The sequence below is a fragment of the Periplaneta americana genome, chromosome 3, assembly GCF_040183065.1.
Source record: "Periplaneta americana isolate PAMFEO1 chromosome 3, P.americana_PAMFEO1_priV1, whole genome shotgun sequence".
In the NCBI taxonomy this organism is placed as follows: domain Eukaryota; kingdom Metazoa; phylum Arthropoda; class Insecta; order Blattodea; family Blattidae; genus Periplaneta; species Periplaneta americana.
Window position 1 is genome coordinate 76,621,955 of NC_091119.1, and position 20,299 is coordinate 76,642,253.

The 20,299-nt window shown below is 36.5% G+C and overlaps 1 protein-coding gene across 5 annotated transcripts in view; it reads left to right on the top strand.

Moving 5' to 3' along the window:
- The window catches only part of wds (WD repeat-containing protein wds), a 64,787-nt gene extending 45,067 nt beyond the window's left edge, over window positions 1-19,720 (top strand). For 4 of the 5 annotated variants that reach the window (XM_069820808.1, XM_069820805.1, XM_069820806.1 and 1 more), the window contains one exon: window positions 19,118-19,720. In XM_069820808.1, the coding sequence (XP_069676909.1) occupies window positions 19,118-19,195 (78 nt within the window). In that variant the 3' untranslated portion in view covers window positions 19,196-19,720. Of the gene's footprint in view, window positions 1-1,309; window positions 18,315-19,117 lie in introns of those variants that run through there. The other variant, XR_011331271.1, reaches the window with a different exon arrangement.
- The last annotated feature ends 579 nt before the right edge of the window (window positions 19,721-20,299 follow it).

Here is a 20,299-nt window from a genome sequence, read left to right on the forward strand (position 1 = left end):
GAAAAAATATAGACTTGTTCGCTGATGTATTATCTGTAAACTACTGCATTTATAAATATGGGATCGGCACCCATACATTTGTAACAATTTATTTTCCGGAGGCATGCACGCACTCGCGATGCCCAGCTAATGAACTGCTTGCAGCCATAGGCTAGAAGGCTGCCCGGGGAAAGTTTCACGAAATCCCCCGTTGCATCTGATGTCACCATACTAATCATCAAATGATAAATACCTTAAGGAACAATAAATATCTTATCTAATGTTATTTTATTGTCATTCAGCTAAGAGGGGAAGCCCTTCACAGTGCTGAATGCTTATACTGTAATATAGCCAAATGTTTGATTATAGCAAGGCTGTGTAAGGCAGTAAACTTTATGGCAGTAAACAGATGGCAGGAGACAAAATATAGAAGAGAAATATAATCAGTTTGGGTTTGAATTTCACGGAGTGACGTGACTTCTATACAACATGAGTGATGGTAAAGATTGCGTAATATATAACAAGTGTTTAAATCCATTTACCTTCCTAATCACGCTTTTAAAAAGAAAAGTACACTAAGACGCGTAAGTCGCGACTAATTGATAAAGCTCAATTTAAAGGAGTCTTTGAACGTGCAAATATGTGATATGTGTAAAAATCAATCAGTTTCCGGATAGGTCAAGTGAAATTATATGTGAAGCCGGTAGTTCTTGTGATATTAGTAAACATGAATCAAATGAAAGTGCGGACAGAGAAAATGATTATCCCAGTTCTTCTTCTAGCAGTTCTATGGATACAGTGCTAGAAATCAGTAATATTGAGGAATTAAACAAGAGTTTGATGTCAATAGAATCCACTATCAAGAAAAGAAAGCTACAACAAAAACGATACCCCCGTGAAAAGTTTCAAAAAGTAAAAGGCTCCCTAGCATGTAAAGTTTTTCATGTAGAAGATGCACCGTCATCCCTTCAAAAGTCAGCCATATTTTATTTTTGACGGAATGCAAAGAAATGTACAACCTTAAAATTACATAGTTATTGCAGACTTTTCTGAATATTATTCATTTGTAATACAAGATTCAATACAAGGTGTGCATTGGAACATATGCCAAGCCACAATACATCCTTTGTAGTATATTTCAAAGGAGAATCAGAAATTCGTCACAAAAGTATTGTCGTCTCAGAAACCATGAAACATGACACCGATCCCTTTCACTTTTTTCAATCCGAAGCAATCAATTTCTTAAAGCAAGAATTCAACGATATGAAAAAAATCATCTACTTTTCCAATGGATCAAGTTCATAATAATAATAATAAAAAGAATTTTAAAAATAATTGCTTACATGAAGACGATTATGGAATTAGTGCTGAATGACACTTCTTTGCAACGTCGCATGGTAAAGGTCCATGTGATGGCATTGGAGAAACTGTTAAAAAACTTGCCACGAGAGCCAACCTATACAAGATCCTATAACAACATAAAAAAAACTGTTTGATTGGTCACAAAAAACGTTTCTAAAGTGTCATTTATATTTTGTCCATTGAATAAGCACAAAAACCACACTGAAAATTTGCAGGCCAGATACCGTAATCAAAAACCAATAACTAGTACATTAAAATTACATTCTTTCATTCCGTTGTCAAAAACTGTAGATTTAGTAAAACAATTTTCTTTCAAGAAAGAAGGTAGGCGAATGAAAATTTAAAGTGTGAATGAAAAGAAACATTTAAAAAGCATAATGTACAAATATTTGAAGATATCATAATAAGTAAATTAGCAGCGTTTCCTCGAGTGACTTTATCCGTACTGCGTGTAATGTTGCAATGTTCAGTCAATCATCCAGCGCTGATAAACCTCCCAGCGCGCTTTAACGCTTCCTGTCCACTGCTGCTGCACCAACCGCTACACATTGTGTCGTAAGTAATTAAATTTCCATTAAACTATTGGAGATCCCATTCTGATTTTTTGTGGAATTATTAAGAATACTTCAGTGCACCTAGTAAGAATTTTTTTAGATTTTTAATGGGGCTATTTCACATTGATATATAACTTTTAAAAATTGAATTATAAAAAAATATTTGTAATAATTATATTAAAATTAGTTAGTAAATATTTAATAAAAGGCAGTACTTTAAGCTTTTAAATGCATTTTTTTTTTTTTTTTTCAAAAAAATTTTAACATCAGTATCGTCAGAAATATGACGCTTTAAATGTTGCATTGTGCGACATTTTTAACGAATTTTAACATGTAATATTTTAAAAACATGTGGACTTAGGAGGAAATAAAAATACACTTGTTGGTTTATTAGACCCATAGAGTTGGTAAAAAAAATATAAACGCAATCAGAAATATGAAGGTCAAAATTTGTATAATTTTGTGTGATTTGACGTGGAATGACTCAGATGAGTAGTCTGATAAGACCCATGGGCATGGAGTCCCAAGCTTTTATATCAGCATCGAAAACCCATACTGCCCCCAAAGACTTCATTCCAGCCTATTTTTGCTATTGCAGATGATAGATGAAATGAGGGTGTGGTGAAGAATTGGTGGTATGATGGAAACTGAAGTATCCCAAAAAAAAAAACCGTCTCTTTTGTCTGCCACAAATTCCATCACAACCTAGCTAGGGATCGAACCCGGGCCATCTGGATGGAAGACCGACACACTAGCATTTGAGGCATAGATGCAACAACGAGTATATTTACTTTCAACATAAATTATACAAAAGAAGAATAAAATACCAATGTTCTACAGCACCTTCAACTTACGATGCAACCCAGGTACTGGCAGGCAGGCCGTACTCTCAAGAGGTAACTCCTAGCGGCGTTGAGCTGTAATTGAACTACTAAAGGACATAATGCATTCTTTCTATATCCATATGTAGTGTTAGTTTATCTTCTGTAAAATTAATTGAGTGGTGTTTATTTCCTTACCTTAAGACATAAGGTGTTCAAAATGATCTCTATGCAGCTACATACGAGATAGATTTTTTTGGACTCTCCTCTAAAAGTGCTCCGATATCATCAAGCTTTTCCTCTGTTAGTACAATGCATCTCTTATTTTTCTACCTGTCTAAAACTGAACTAGTGATACAAAATTTCCTGAACAGTCTTGAAATCGTGGCCTTATTTGGGACAGTTGCATCAGGGAATTGACGAAATTTACAATGACAACTTTTGTAGGATTTTTTCTTCGCATATGTCAAAAGTAAAAACACTCCCTGATCAGTGGTAAACACCGTGATCAATTTAAATTTAAACAGAGCACAGTTCACCAAACATGTTAAATGAAAACTAAAAGTGACCAAACACGTACACATCTTACAGAAGAAAAACTAACACTAATTGCATGTCGGGTCACACAACACTGCTGGGTTTTCCCACTTGAGAGACCAGCCTACCCATCTTCCTCCCTGTCTGCCGCCACCCAACACTGCTGGGTTTTCCCACTATAGAGACCGGCCAAATGCTCGCCCACCTGCCGTGACTAGGGTTGCGTCTTAAGTTGAAGGCTGTGTATGTTCAAGATGTGACAGATACAAATAATAATTTGCCACCACTAAACTGATATTCACAAAAGACTAATGCAGTAACTCACGTGTTAGATAATATCTAACTTGGTGCACCACTTCAATAACAATGCTGCCAATAGGCTTTGGGTACGATAATTTCAACAATGAAAATAGAGGCATGGATGAAACCATTGTTGAAGCAACAGTTCCACATCTGAAACAGTAACAAAGTAATGACAGAAAAGCACAAATTTTTAGATTCTATCTAACAGTGCAAGCAATCCTGGATTAATGCTGGAATTCAATTTGTTGACATCCAAAAAACAAACAAATTACCTCTTCTGACACCCTGGGGAAATTATGTTCTACACAGGCAATATGAAGCATGTTTGGAAATAGCACTTTTAAAGCCTTTTTCATAAAAGGTGCGATATCATTGAAGAATAGTAATACATTGTGCTGCATTTCATCAGGTCACATTAGCATTAATGAATTGATGAATAACTGCAAGACAGTTGAACTGTTAACCTTTTACAGATACTGTTGTAAGCGGGAACAGTTTCATTGATTCCTCTCCCAAAAAAGGATCTAATGGTAGTTACTAACCAGGCACAAATTCGTTGGTATATTTTCCAAAAACTGCCTTAATGTAGGATTTTCTAGTTTCCGTATTCTAGCATCCATTTCAGGTATTCTGGCATCAAAGAAAGTGTTACATAAGTCGAATGCAGACTCTGATTGTCGACTCGTTATTGCCATTGAATACGGATCAGTTGAAAATATGTCAGATACAAATGTATTGGCATAATTTTGCAATTTACTGCATAAAAGCACACTGAATTTTGGCATGTTACTGGCTACTTTGTGCAACAACTGGTGCAACGAAAACTGCAAGAAAGGTATATATAAAAACTAAAAGTAATTAAAAATTTTACCGATATATTTTTAGCTACTGATTCATTCATTGTTGCTTTTAAAGGAAGTATGAAGTGATTGGAAGGCAAGTATAAAACAAGCAGTAATTTAAACCTTTCCTTTTATATTTTTACACTGCAGCACTTACTGTTGCTTTTAAAGAAAATATGAACTGATTGGAAGTAAGATGACCATATTTTTAAAACAACAAAACGGAACATTTTAATATTTTCCTCGACAAAAGGTGACAGCAAAATGCGGATATTTTAAAAATTGTTTAGTCATAAATACTTAGGTTTGGAAACTAATAAATAGATTAACAAAAACTGTGTAACTTACATTATGTAGTAGTATTCAATTCACCAAACAGTCCTTTGGAATTAAAGTAGCATTCATGGATATTTTTCTGATGAATGGATCTTCTTTAGTAAGTGCTTTTTATCACAAAGCATTTTATAAAAGTTGACACATGTGGTTGAAGTTCACGTTATTAATGAACATAGCTTTCAAAGTTCGCATGGAAAGAGCATTCTTTCTTTGTCACTTGTTTATAAACCATTCATGTAAGAAAACACTCATTAAGCGAAGATGTTAGTTCAGATAAACAGTGAAAAAATTGCAATATTTTAAGAAAATTGGATAAAAAAAAAGCACATTGTTCACATTAAATGTGAAATAATTTCTATCCAACAGTCACTAGTTGATGTTCTTTTCAACTTCCATTTTTCCAGTATTTTTGGTGTTATGTTCTGCAATACGCATACTCATATAGACCACTATCATCTATGATAGCTGGAGCCACTTCGCGAATGAAGTCTTGAGTCTTTTGTATATCCTTTGGGATATTCCTGCTTTAAGTGTTACCCAACTGAAGTCCCATAAACTCTCAAGAGGCATAATCCATTTATTTAAATATTCAGCTACACTTTGATCAGATGTATGGACATACTGTTTAAATTTTACAGTCTCTGATGACAACCCCCCCCCTTTTCCAATTTGTCAAGAATTGATCTGATAGCTGATGTTAGGAAGCAGTCTTCACCTTTGGACACTAAATTAGCTTTAAATCATTTAAAACTGATATGACCTCGAAAACTGAAATTGATTGATCCTATATTCTTTGAACTACAGAGTGTTTGGTTGTGAAGAAAATACAGCCATGCTTTTGACAAAGAATTTTCAAAGAATGATTTTATGATAAATTAACATTTATTTTGAGATTCAAAATATGATTTCAGAGAAACAAACATAGTTAGAAGACATTCGTCAGCAGGGAGTAAAACAAGCCATCTTGTTTTGCTGTATCTTAAAACTTGTTTGTACTTCTGGTGTACAAATTCACAAAATTCTTAAAAGGTTTTGTCATGCTCCGGCCTCCTGCTGATGTCCCTCTGCTGATTACTGCTGTCCCAGGTTAGAGAGGGGAAACGGGAGTGACGTGACAAGGGGAACTGAAGTGTGTGGGGAAGAATGGTGTTCGATATAGGTGTTGTGCTTCGATCTGCGTTGACGTTCTTCTGCTGATGATGGGGTGATCCCAGGTGGAGAGAGGGGAAACGGGAGTGAATGATAGATGAGGACGAAATTTGTGGTGGGGGTTTATACGATGATGTAGGAAGAAAATACGTTGATACAGATATAGTTGTTTATTTGAAATAATCAGTGTCCTTCTCCTGTTCCTGGGCAGGGGAAACGGAAGTGTCTGAGAAAATCTAGAATATTGTCGTTTTTGGCCCTGTGATGCTGGCTGAAGCAAATTTGAAGGCGTGCTGTTATGACTGAGAATATTGGAGAGGGGTAACGGGAGTGCCTGGGAAGAAACGAGGACAAGACGAGGGAGAGAGAGTAGCGAGGGGCTGGTATGAAGGGAACGGGCTATCGACGTAGAAAAGAGTAGAGAGGAGAAATGGGAGTGTCTGGGGAAAACTGAAGAGAGAGTTTGCTCGAAAAAGGGGTGCGAATACGGTGGATAGGAGAACTGAGACGGGAAGCAGAGGTGGTGGAGGTTCTCGCCTATCGAAGCTCTGCCCCCCAGAGGGTCCGCGATTCGACGACCGACGAGAGATGGAGGGGTTACTCTCTGCTAACGAGCTCCGCTGACAAATGGCCGGCAATGGGCGTCCACAGAGAGGGAATTCAAGGATAGAAAACACATTGTTTTCAAAAAGGGTTTGAGCATGGTGAAGTAAAGACCTCTCTGCTAACGAGCTCCGCTGACAAATGGCCGGCGATGGGCGTCCACAGAGAAGGAAGTCGAAGATAGAGAAGACAATGTTTTCTAAAAGGGTTAGAGTACGGTGAAGTAAAGACTCTCTGCTAACGAGCTCCGCTGACAAATGGCTGGCGATGGGCGTCCACAGAGAGGGAAGTCAAAGATAGAAAAGACAATGTTTTCTAAAAGGGTTAGAGCACGGTGAAGTAAAGACAAGGTGAAAAAAGGGGGGGGAGGTAATTAAGAAAAATTGGTATGGAGATAGGCTGATTAGGGAGACTGGGTCGGGGAAGCGGAGACAGATCCGGCGATGCGTTTCTGTTCCATGGAAAAATGCCGGCCGTGAAAACCACTTCCGACGAAATACTAGCACGCTGTGTCAAATGAAAATTGTGTCTGTGACAGGGAGTGCGTGGTAGCTATCTCCCTAGCCTACAAACAAGTGTCTATATGGACATTTGGCCCGCCTTATATACACCTCTGGCTTCGCGCCACTTCTCCCCCTCTTTGGCGTGGGTTTGAGCGTTATGACACCATGACGTCAGAACCCCCGCGAAAACCTCTGTTTCTTGGAGCACTCCTCGTGCTCCCTTGTCCATATGGACTTTCGACTACGAGGCGCCGGATTTCTCACCCTCCTCTGCACTGCAGCCTGGAGGGTGGCTGCATCCTGTGTTAACATGAGGGGGAGATCGCTGCTACTGACTTGCGTTGACCTGCTTCAACTCTCTTGAAAATACGAGACCTAAAGAATTCGCACGGCCACGAAAGAAATGACACACAACAGTTTCAACCTTAACAGTATACACATAGAAATAAAGATATATTTTACAAACAATGCTTGCAGTATCAATAGGAAAGGCATCAGCAGCCATCTGAATAGCATTATGAATAATACAAGTAGAACATTCAACCTCAAGTAAGTTATGCCCTAAATTTCCTTTCAGTTTTGTGAAACATTGTTGCCTTCCTTTCTAGATACACCCCCAAAATTGCAGCAGTTTGTATTATCTGCACAAAGAGTGTTTGTTTTTTTCTTCTTCTTCTTCTTCTTCTTCTTCTTCTTCTTCTTCTTCTTCCAAACAGTCACTTAAAAATATATCAATGGTTTCTGAAGTTTCTACAGGCAAAGATTTAAGATCCAGCATTTTAACTTGATTCCCCTCAGCAGGTTTAAAGCACCTAACAAGCAATGAAAATATTTTTACATCATTATGATTTGATGCATCCATCAATATTGAAATAAAATTTGGTTTCTATAAACCAGATTCTAGTCCGAAAATGACAAAAAATATTTTGTACAATTGTCTCAGCTTTACTACAGGCACACGTAAATGTTAATTCAAAATTACATTGGATAAGTTTAGAAGTACAGTCCATGGATCTGAAAGATTGGTTGTACTGAAAAGTGTGATATATGAGTGCTTCTTCAACAGTTGCTAATTTCATATCTTTATTGTCGAAACTTTCACTTAAAAAAAATTTATGATTGGGGTGTTAGATGTACTGTACTTGCGCAGATAATTCTTTTATGTTTTTCGTTGTTTTTATGTTGTGTTACATCTGATTGCCGCCCTCCCCCCCCCATCCCCATGGCTTATACTGAAATTGGATAAACACTTATTGCATCGAAGATCTGAGTCAGAAATTTTTTTTTTCTTCTTCTGTAGTTCACTATTAAAAACACACTTTCTTTCTAGTGGTGACATATTATTTTCATATGTATTATTACTTACAGTTGAAAAAAATACACTGTATTTCACAAGTTCAGAACACTAGACTGTTTTCTACCAAAGCTACTATTGCAATGAATTCATTTTCATGGAAGCATATGCATTTGCAGTTTTCAATATTGTTGGTGGCATTCATATAAAAGTATAAAACAGTACAAGTTAATGATTAGTTGGTTAACATCGTCATATCTTAGCACAGAGCAGCAATAGTCGGCTACATCAATCGCATATTTTCCCAAGCCTCACCCCAAACTGTTGCAGGGTATATTCGTACCATGCAATTGTCAATATTATTTAATGTTTTCATCAAACAAAGGAGTACCACAGTCTACTATATACATTCGCGAAGCTCAATATGTAGTAAAAATGCAAAAATGGGTAGTTGCCCACCACTAGGATCGCTACTATCGCCTCATCATCGCAGATCTCTCTCCTAGCAGCCGACAAAATATGTTACACTTTCGTTGTCGTGTTCTTTTGGAAAAATTAACACCTTCCTTCCATTAATGAAATATTAAATGCATAAAGTTAATTTATTATTTTAATGAAGTATATTAAATTCCACCATAAACTCGAAGATACCTGCAAGAAATAAGTTAATATAATTTTTGTTTGTGCAAAACGAACTGAAATTTACTATAATAGCTTCACTCATTCAGGATTATAGTGATAATTAACTATGAAACCAATAAATATTAATTTGCATTTCTCTTTACAACAGTAATAATGGAAATATGAATTAATGGAGTAACTTACGTGTACCGGTACTTGTAGTGTATGCTTACGTAGTTAACAAAGTGGGATGAGGTTAAGCAATAATAATCACACCAGAATTGGAAATAAAACGTGATCAATAAATTTTATTGTAACAGATTTTTTCTACGTCTCTAGTAAAGCAACAAATAAAAAAACAACAAAATTAACAGGTATAATTAAAAACATATCCTTTGAAGGAAAAAGTAGGCCTAAGCAATAATAATCCCACCAGAATTGAAAATAAAACGTGATCAATAAATTTCATTAAAACAAACTTAATTTTTCTACATCTTTAGTAAAATAACACATAAAAATAATAACAAAATTAATAGCTACAATTAAAAATATATCCTTTGAAAAAAAAGTAGACTTAACCTTTATTTCTCTGGAAATTTAACAGCCTAAGTGACAGAACTTTAACCGGTATCTAATGTCCTTTCGGTTAGACTGAAACATTTCATTGTGAAATTTAAGGATATAATGTATTCTAACAGTCACAAAGAACTTCAAATTAACAGTTTTGTTTCTGCACAGCATTCTTGTGGAAATCCAGGAACCTTTCTGAATTTTTCGGAAATCGGAAAAAGGATAACTCTGGCCTCTTTCTCTTACTGTTGCTACAATTTATAGCACTACAAACGTCTCCTCCTTGTCCCATATTATTATTCCAATTATTATATTTTAGCCATTAACATTTTCATTATAATCAATACGAACATTTCACAAGCATCAATGTGAAATACGCAACGAGCTAGCACTCGATAGAAATACGACACAGTCCAAAGTCGACCATGGACAGTCTAGTGTTTCTAGTTGCTAACCACTTGGAACGCTTTATCACGAGATTTGCAAAAAAAACACCTCAACACCACAGTAGACTGTGGGAGTACCTTATATAAGAAATATTGTTACAGAAATCCTATGCCAATAAGTCATTGCCACAAAAAAGGGACATTTTGGAGACCTGTTTCACCTTAAAAAAAATCCGGGACAGAGACTCAAAGCAAAGGATTGTCCTGGCTTATAGAGAACATCTGGCCACCTTACTGGCAGACAACTGTAAAACAAGCAACAACTTAAATCTTTCCTTTTGTAATTTTACACTGCGGCACTCATTGTACCTTTAACCCTTGAGAGATCGCACTCGTACAGCTTATGTAATGGATCACACATGGTCTAATCAACCGTGTGCATGAAATGAAATGTAATTGGAACTTTTCACTAACATTTATTGGTCAGTTGGTATTTTTTACTAACGTTTATTGGTCAGAATTTACGAAAACATTTCAGTGTTAATTTATTCAGTACGTACAATTAATTTAAAAAAAAAGAAAGAAACAACTAAGATGGTCAAATGCGTCATTAAGCTCTACTGTGACACGAAATTGCTACTTTTCTCTGTTTATTGATCAAAACTTATAAAAATATGATTTCAGTGTTAATCTATTCATTACAATTGTTAATGTGAAAAGAAAAGAAAAGAAATATATAAGATCAAATCTTACATCATAATCTCCAGAATGTGCATATGATTCTTTTGTGTCTACTATGAAAAAGGATGTACATCTTACAAATCTTATATATATTATATAGCTTCATCACTACCAGCACTTTCTTCAGGATTAGCACAAGCGGTGCATGTTGACTGCATATGTTCTTTACATATAAGGGAGAGTGGGGGAATACTGCGCACTTAACAAAAATTTCTAAGATTTCGACACAAATTTAAAGTAAAATTAAAAAAAACATACATATGGCTATTCTCTATCCATTAGGATCAAATATACATAGACAGAATTCCTCAAAACTGAATGAAACGCGAATAAATTAAATGTAAGGAGAAATGTGTAAATATGCGGTATTCCCCACCCTGTGAGTGAATGCGGGCAGTGTATTTAATAAATTTAAACTAGAAGCAAAACAATATATTGAGCAAATGAACAGAAACATTATTTACTAAATATAAATACAAAATTCACTATTAATACCCCATTATAATTGTATATTTAATCTCATTAGAAGTTCATGTTATTTTTTCATACACGAGTCACACTGATATCTGTCAGGAAAATCCCACCCACTGCAGACTGCATGAGACCAATATCCACAGGAAGTACACCTGTACCAAAGTTCCCCTTCTTGTCCAAACTCGTCACAAACTAGATATTTGTCACCATTTTCTCCATCCAGACTGTCCATTTCATCATCGCATAAGTCCATAACTTCATAGTTAGATTCATCGGTTTCTTCAGGCACAATTCTTCGTGATTTCTTTTGCTCTGTTCCCTTCCCAGGCTTGTTTGTGTCTCCATTCATGTTTAGTTTCTTTTTTGCATTCATCATTTCCTTTTTCTTCAACATAGCTTCTCTCTTTTCCTTTTTTTCGTCTAATCTTTTCTTTACTGGTGTGCTGGTTAAAATTTCTGAATGCTCCTTCCTGTGTTTAGCTCTTTCTACTCGATTCTTCACACTGTGACTCGGAACTGGTGCAATATCAGCCACACTCACATGAGATGAAGTTGAGGGTGTAGGCTCTCCTTCGGGATCTTTCTCCACAACATGAGACGAATTTGGAGAGAAGCCAGAAGTCAATCTTCCGTCAGTAGAAGCATTTGCTTGTTTTGAAGACCCTGAAGTTGAAGGTGTAGTCTCTGCTTCTTGATCTTCTTCCACAATTAGATTACAGAACTCTTGAGCAGGTGCAAAGTCCTCAGCAGAAAATTTCTCGGGATTTAGCGGTACAATTCCTGCAGATCTGAAGTCAGAGACTGCCTTTTCCATTGTTGCCACTTTAACATAGGCCTTGTTCAACAGTCCTGCGATATCAGACATGGTGATTCGTTCATGAGCATGATTGATCATAAACAAATCATGCTCTCTGAACAGAGCATTCTTCAGAGGCCTGAAGAAAGTGAGATCGAGCGGTTGAAGACGATGGGATGTATGAGGCTGTAGCATCACCATGGTGATGTGATTGTCTCTATAGAAATTGAAGACTTCCAGTGAAATGTGGCTGGCATGATTATCACACTCGAGGAGCACTGGACCGTCTTCTGTTGCCTTCAGGTGCTGTTGGAAGTGCTTCAACCACATAAGAAATAACGTCTCGTTAATCCAGCTATTACTGGAGTAACTATAAATAGCTCCAATTGGACAATCCTTCTGAAGGTTGGCTGCCATTCTCTTCCGAGGATAAATTATCATAGGAGGAACGTATCCTCCTGCTGCATTCATACGACAAACTACTGTGTTGTTCTTTCCTCGCTCAGCAGAAATGGCAACACCTACTTTCTTCTCACCTTTCGCATCATAGACATTTCGAGATTTCTTTTGGACAGTGGAAATTCCTGTCTCGTCTTGGTTGAAGACTCTTTCAGGAGGGAAGACATGCTTGGAAAAGATTGTCTCCAGATTGAAAAAGAATAGTTTCACTTCCACTTCATTGAAAGAACTTATCCTGTTAATGCTGGTTCCCTCTGGCTGCCTTAAACTAATATCTGGATTCCTTTTCAAGTACAAATAAAGCCAGTCTTTACCAACTAACTTTGTTCCGCTGTTGAAAGTATGAGAAATATTGTTTTTTGAAGCAAATTCAAAAGCTATTCACCTCAGCTGAAGTGGCGTTACTCCATAGAACAATTTCGCCGATTTAATAATATGTTGGCTAAGTTCTTTTTCTTGATCCCTATTAAATACTGGGTTTCTTCCAAGGGAGGATTGACCACGTTCTCCAGCACTTTTCTTTCTTTGGTCCCTCAATGTCAACTCCGGAATTCCATACTGCCTGGCTGCTTTTCTTATTTTCAAACCTTCTTCAATAACTTTTAAAGCTGTTTCTACCTGTTCTTGGGTCCAATTCTTACGCTCCGTTGCTCTTTTGTAATGTCTTGGCATCTACAAGAGCAGAGTAAATATGACATTGCTGTCATTAAGAACAATAGGGGGGAATACCGCGCAGTGTGTGCGCCATTACCCCGCTCATATGTGCACAAATATATTCATTTCCTGGGCTACCAAATTATGAGTGAAAGTAATAACAACTTCAGTAAACGAATTATCAAATACGATTTACATACCATATAAAGATGAAATCAGTCACAGTTGCATAATATGTATATATGTATGTATTTATTCACACTGCAATGGGTATATACCCGGTGACAGTGGTAACTAATTACACTCAAATAAAGACAGTAATAAACACAATTAATAATTATAACAGTTGTCGAACAGCTCACTTAATACCTCCTTTTTCGGCACTTCAGCTTATAAGCAAGATCCACTATACACAACTTTCCACAATAGTTTCTCAATACAGACTGACTGGCGGTTTTCAGACGACTACTGAACTTTGCTTTCTGATCACTATGTGGCAGCAGTAGACTGAAAACGTATTAAGGTTTTCTTTTAGTAAAAACTGGTGTGCGCGGTATTACCCCCTGTGCGGCTTTCCCCCACTCACCCCTATAGCGACGACACACACTACATCTGTTCTTGGACTTAACGATTTCTTTTCTAGTCGCAGAGCTGACACCTTCCTGGTCCCTCTTCTTCTTAAGATGGAGGTGGTTTTCTTTCTTCTACAGTTCCAGTCATTTCTTTAATATTTCTCTTCAGTTGATGTGTCAGATTCGCAAGTTGCTGTCTTTAAAGTACAGTAGATACTTTCTGCATAACTCTTTGCTGAGAGTGTGTAGGAATTTCCTTCGAACCATGTTAAACTGACTAAGATTGTGTTTCAGTATAATGAAACTCTTGATTCCTACTATGTTCAGTAGCTTGAAAAACAGAGAGACCAGCAGTTACTGGTCCTTACATTAGAAAACAGGTAGTGAGAACTACAAATTTCAGAAGCCCTACGAAATTTATATGCCTTGTCACAACTAAAGTGACTTGCATAATGAATCGCGTACAGTCGAAGCAACCAGGCCTGTATGGAAACTGACACAAACAAACTGAAAAATAGCAAAGTTGGGAATCTGTGCAATTCATCTTCCTCCTCGGTCATGGAATTGTGGTGGAAATTGGCCTGATATCTGTAACCATTGGAAAAGTCTTGGAAACATGGTATGAGCTGGATGTCTTCTATGTAGATAAGTGACCCAGTACGATTTTTCTGCTATCCTACTGTTTCCATTTGCTTGTCCGCAAAAAAAAAAAAAACACCATACCTGCAAGTTCCACAACTGTAGACCCCATTTCACTCAGACTTATCAAGTGCATTCTTCAACATGTAAACACAGACTGCATTCTAAACAGTCGTATCTGAGGACTAACCATGTCGAAATACAAATCACTTATACCTCCTGCAACCTACGGACAACGATTTTGGCTTGTAACTTTAGACTGTGGCATTTCCAAACCAGGGTTCCTTATCTCAAATGGATGCTTTTGGCCTTCTCCATCTTCCCTTAAATTTTGTGACATCACCACAGAAACACTCAGTATATTACTATACTACAAGCAATACTGTGTTAGTATTTATTGTACATATAAATTATATATGATTGGAGCTAGTGTAGCATTACTATTTCAGATTTTATTATCTAAAGATTTATTAACGATTTAAGCAAAATTAATGAATCAGTTAAAGTGTTTATTCAGAACATTTCCCATTTACATTCGTTTTGGTGTATAAAATAAATACAAAACTTAAAACTGTTTTGCTTAGCAGTAGAGTATTGTTTGAATTTATCTCCAGATATAGATAACATTTATGTGACTCTTGAGGCATTAGTCTTTAAGCGGAGCATTTAGAATAGAAAGTATGGTAACTCGGCAAGGGACTAATGGGACTCCCTGGTGTTGCCACGGCAACTGAGCAAAACATTGGCGTGACGATCGTTTTAAACTGCAGTTTTCCTCTTCATACTCTGGACAGAGCACGTAGAACTACTTCTGCTATGGAATTAAGGAGATATTTTTTGTGGTGTTCGGGTGATTTTTATGTGAGTGAGTAGTAATATGCCTAATTGTTTTGTTCTTGATGTAAATCCGGTTATATAATCAGTAAGGAAGTTAGACATTTCTTTTTCCACCCAATGACTAGGCTGTTTTTCAGAAGTGGTGTAGAGCAATTCCACGAAGACAGAAAACTCTATGCTCGTCTTATATCTGTGTGATATTCATTTTTCTGCAGTTTTGATAGTAAGCGCTGATAAATTTATTGTCCACAGAAGAACTGGCAACCAAAACCGGATGTCATATCACATATTTTCCCGAACTTGCCTCGATGCCTTAAAAAATAAGAAGAGAAAGTCTCCAACCAAGAGGACATCAATCCTTTCTCATAACAATGTACCGTTACTAATTACCATCCGGCTATTACCAATTCCATCGTCGCTAGATAACCTAGTAGTTGATACAACATCATTAAATATCCATGTCAAAAAAGAATTGGACATGACACCTGAAAATCAGAAGACTACCTTAGCTAATCTTGCGCTTGTGTGCATGTACATATGTCCCATTACTCCACACCTGGATGTCCGAAATTTTCTAGTTACATAGGCCGAAATTCCTTCCAGCGAATGACGCCAGACCAGCATTTCAGCTGTTTTGTGCGAGTTTGTCAAAATGAATACATTTTTTTATAGGCATAAACTATGATCAGTTCGAGGGAAGTGAAAGTACAAAAGAATTCACAAGGTGAAAGAACGACCTTGCAGATACACTGAACTCAAAGACTCCCTCCTCTGCCCTGTACAAAGGATTTTGGCATTACACGATTTTAGAAAATATATTACACGTAATTGGCAATACAAAGAACAGTTTGTCTAAGAAAGAACCCTTGTATTATTTATAGAGTAGCAATCCAGAGCACTCACGAAATATAGTAATTCTTGTGGGATAGCAGATTTAAATATATCCTGACAGAAAAAAAAATTTAACCAGGATCCTCTAGAGCGACATTTTGGAATTAGAAAATGATTATCTTGTGATGTTCACCTTAGACTTTCTACATCTGAACATTTTTCAATCTTTGTGCCAGTTAAAAAATATGCTGTATTCAAGTGATAATTGTGAACTCCTAATTGAACCCAAGCATCTACTTCATTAAATGTACGAGTACATGTTTAATTATTAATTATTAATTATTTTATTTTTAATAGCATTTCAGTCGTAATTAACGTAAGAGTTATTTCAGAAATAAAAATACAGTATAATGCTGCTTTATATGTACAGTAGTGGCAAAAAAACCTGGACCGATGGAATAATCAAAGTCCCTGAAATGAGCCACTGCACATACCATGCCCGCATTCACAAGATAGCGAGTATCTATTGAAATTGTTGTAGTTTCGACTGCTGATGTAGCCCATTTCGAAAGCCATTAGAAAATAAGCTTGTAAAATTCATGTTCTGGGAATAATAAGTTAATTGAGTAGTAAAATATCGCTGCAATCGAAAATTATTGGGAATTAGTTTGAATAAGGAACAAAAAAAAGTTTCCTTCCCTGGCAGGATTCGAACCACGAAAGTCTTAGTTACCAGTCTATCGTGTTGTCACTGTGCTACGGAATCACTTGAGAACCAACGTTCGTTGAGAGTATGTCATACAAAAAGTGATTTAAAAGGAGACTACGTCCTACAAGTAGCTTTAATTAGAACTAATTTCACGTAATTTGCATTACTTGTGAAAACAAATGTTTCCATTACATCTCTTAATTTAATTTAAGTATCACTGGATTGAGAAACTCGCTACTAAATCACGTTCTATGTTACACCTTATCACAAATTTGTAGTCTATAGAGAATACTATGAACAGATTCTCCTCAAAATGGCCGCTGCTAGAGAAACACATATCAGACTGACAGCTGTGCTAGATGACGGATATTCCATATCTCAGGCTGTAAATAGGCTAGGAATGGCAAAAACTACTGTGAAGAAGTGGGCTTGTCGATACCTAGAAACTGGGGTGGGGGGGGGGGTTGAAAGATGCTGTGGATCTGAGCGTCCGAGAGTTTCAATGGGAAGAGAGGACAGGGCATTGCTCCGAATTCGTGAGCGTAATCGTTTTATGTCTGCAAGTCAATTACGAACTGCCTCTCGATTCCCTGGAGGCTGTAAGACAGTTGGCAATCGCCTTAAGGTTGCTGGTATTAGGAACTATAGGGCTGCTTGTAAACAAACTCTTACAGAGGAGCAAGTCATAGACCACCTGGCATATGCTAACAGTCTAGATGGAGTCGATTGGGGAACAGTCATCTTTACCAGTGAATCCCAGATCTCGACTAGTTATGCAGGCCCTGTTCGTGTCTATCGCGAGGCTGGCCGGCGGCACAGTTGTGCTTATGTGGCTCCAAAGCAGGGGCGCATTAGCATCAAAGTCTGGGGGTGGATGTTTCGAGATGGAGCAGGAATGCTACAGCAGATAGATGGGACTCTGCGCACGGATCAGTATATTCATATTTTGCAGCACATGTTTTATCCTTCCACCCATGAACATTATCCAGATGGACCATTATTGTTCCAGCAGGATAATTACGCAGTACACAAATCGATGGGTGTTCAGAGATGGTTGTCGGAGAGACCAGAGATCGAAGAGATTGCTCTGCCTCCCCTTTCACCTGATATGAACGTTACCGAAAATGCGTGGGTCAGACTAAAAGGAAAGACGCGCAAACTGATTGCAGACAGACCACCTCGGAATCGTGATGAGCTCTGGGAACATGTTCTTGATGCCTGGGAGGACATCTCTTAGGATCTTGACTATTTTCGGAGGCTCGTCGATTCCATGTCTAGGCGAGCAGAAGCTGTCAGAGAAGCTGAAGGCTATTGGACAAAATATTAGTAGTTCAATAGCCTATTTTATTTCATTATTTTTTTGTATTTTTTGTAAAAAAAATTATATATATATATTTTTTTTTTGTTTTGTTAGAGGAAGTTCAGATGCATCTTCCAAATAAATCTTTATTTTTTTTAGACCAAATAATAATCCACATCTTGTTTTACAAAAATGAAATTAGGTCCATGAGCTGTGACAATGAATATTACTGTCATACTTTAAAAAAGAAATTGCCTGCCACAGGAATCGAACCTGCGGCCGTTTGCACGATAATGGCGCGCCCCAAGCACCTGAGCCATTCAATGAAGACGAAAACAGTAACCAGCTGCGTGGCTGTTGTTCAACTGCACAGGTGGTTTCGGATCCAAGGAATATGCACCGATGCTCTGGAGTGAACAAGGCTCTGAAATCAGCTACAAGGGTCGGTCCGGTTTTTTTTTTTTTTATTTTTTTTTTTTTTTGCCATTACTGTACAGCTTAATCTGGTTTATAATTATATTAGGCCACATTTGTTTATGATGTTCCACATCATAAGGAGTTTCTAATCGAGCATATGGGAAAGTAATATATCTCATGGAAAAGTAGTTAATTTAATATTCTCCAATAAGTAGCATACACCTAGTTAATACAGTGCTATTAAATTATTTTAATTTTACAAAACAAAAAAATAACCTAGATATCTAAAAAGATCAAAACTTGCATTAGTATAGATATAATATTGAAGCTTAATTTATAGGTCTGAGTTGCACGTAATGTTTCTTGTTTCCCCTGAATTACAATAAACCGGATACAACTGCAACTAATCAGTAAATAGTAGATAAAAACTATTGGTGAAAATATAGTGTCTCATTTATTACAGTATATTAGGTTATATTCTTTCTTGTGTATAAAAGAAACTATAATTTCATGTCAATGCGTACCTTATAATCCCACAAAAATGTTCATTTAACTCAGTTTGTTAATGTAGTAATATTACATCTTTAAATAAGTAAAATATTATAACAAACTACTCTATAATAAATTCTTATATAATGGTTATTTTTAAAAACCTTTTGCATTCGCTCGAATAGCACTTTTAAAACTGCGGTCAAGAAACAAAGCTAACGCCACTCGACGATGTACCACTGAACTAGAGGAAGTAATGTCACTTTCTATTCTACCCGCTCTGCCTTAAGTATAACCAATTTAGTAGCATGAAAACTTCTGTTATGATCTTTTTTTCAGATGTCGTCCTGTGTACCTCTTGTCATCCCACAGAGAATATCATTGCATCAGCAGCACTGGAAAATGATAAAACAATAAAACTATGGAAAAGCGACACATAACAAGCAGTTCATCGAAATATTACAAAAGTGTATTTATTTGTACTGTAAACATTTTCTACTTTATTATTACTGTACAGAATGTACAAAAAACTCGAGTTCCATAGTACTGCTTGGTCAGGTGTGAAATGATTGTTATATAACTGATGGGTTATTTTAAAAAGTGGAAACGTACAAATGTTAATTATGAAAAGAATAGGGTACCAATATGTGAGAAATTTCATGTGGTGATTGACACTGTGAATGAAGAGGTGACAGTGGATTCCCACCCCTACCTCCAAGTGACATAAGAGTGAGAAATTACATTATTTCATTGTAGTTATTTTATGGAGGTTGTTACTTAATTGTAGCCCCATGCCAAAGAGTTGTGCAAAAATTTGATATACTTGTAATAACTGACAATCACTGAAATGCAGTCATTTTGTGGTTAAGTTCAAAAGACTTTTAAAGGTGAGACACTCTGAAAGATTGTACATAGATGACAATAAAGATCTTAAAGATACAAGATTAGCAGGTTCATTTTAATATTGAATATGGATAAGTACTACGAGAAGAAAGTCACTGTATGTAGTAAATCTTACAGTCTTGGTGTATTGCAAATAAAATATAAAAAAATTGGAGTGCATATATGCTCTATATACATTCAATTGCTGATAGTTATACATGAATTTAAATTGTGAATTCGATGAAAAACTACACTTGTGTTGAGTATTTAAGTTTATATCTTTTAAAGATGCATCATACATATAAATTCATCATGAGAGAAAGAGAATAACATATAGAATAATTTATTCAGCAGAAGAAACACTACAGGTAAGGAAAACTTCTTGGTCATAAATGTATTTTTATATTTATATTTCAAATATTTCGGCAGTGTTCCCTGGTTGGTTGACGCACTTCATATGTAATCTCACTTATTTCCTCAATAAAACCTCCAGAAGAGTGTTAACATTTTCTATCATAAGTTTCAAAATTATCCATTTGAAAATTGGATTGTACAGTCAATTCCGGATATAGTGAACCTCTGCGGACTTGCATATTTCGTTCACTATATCCGAAGTCTCTCTTCCCTAACCTTAAATGA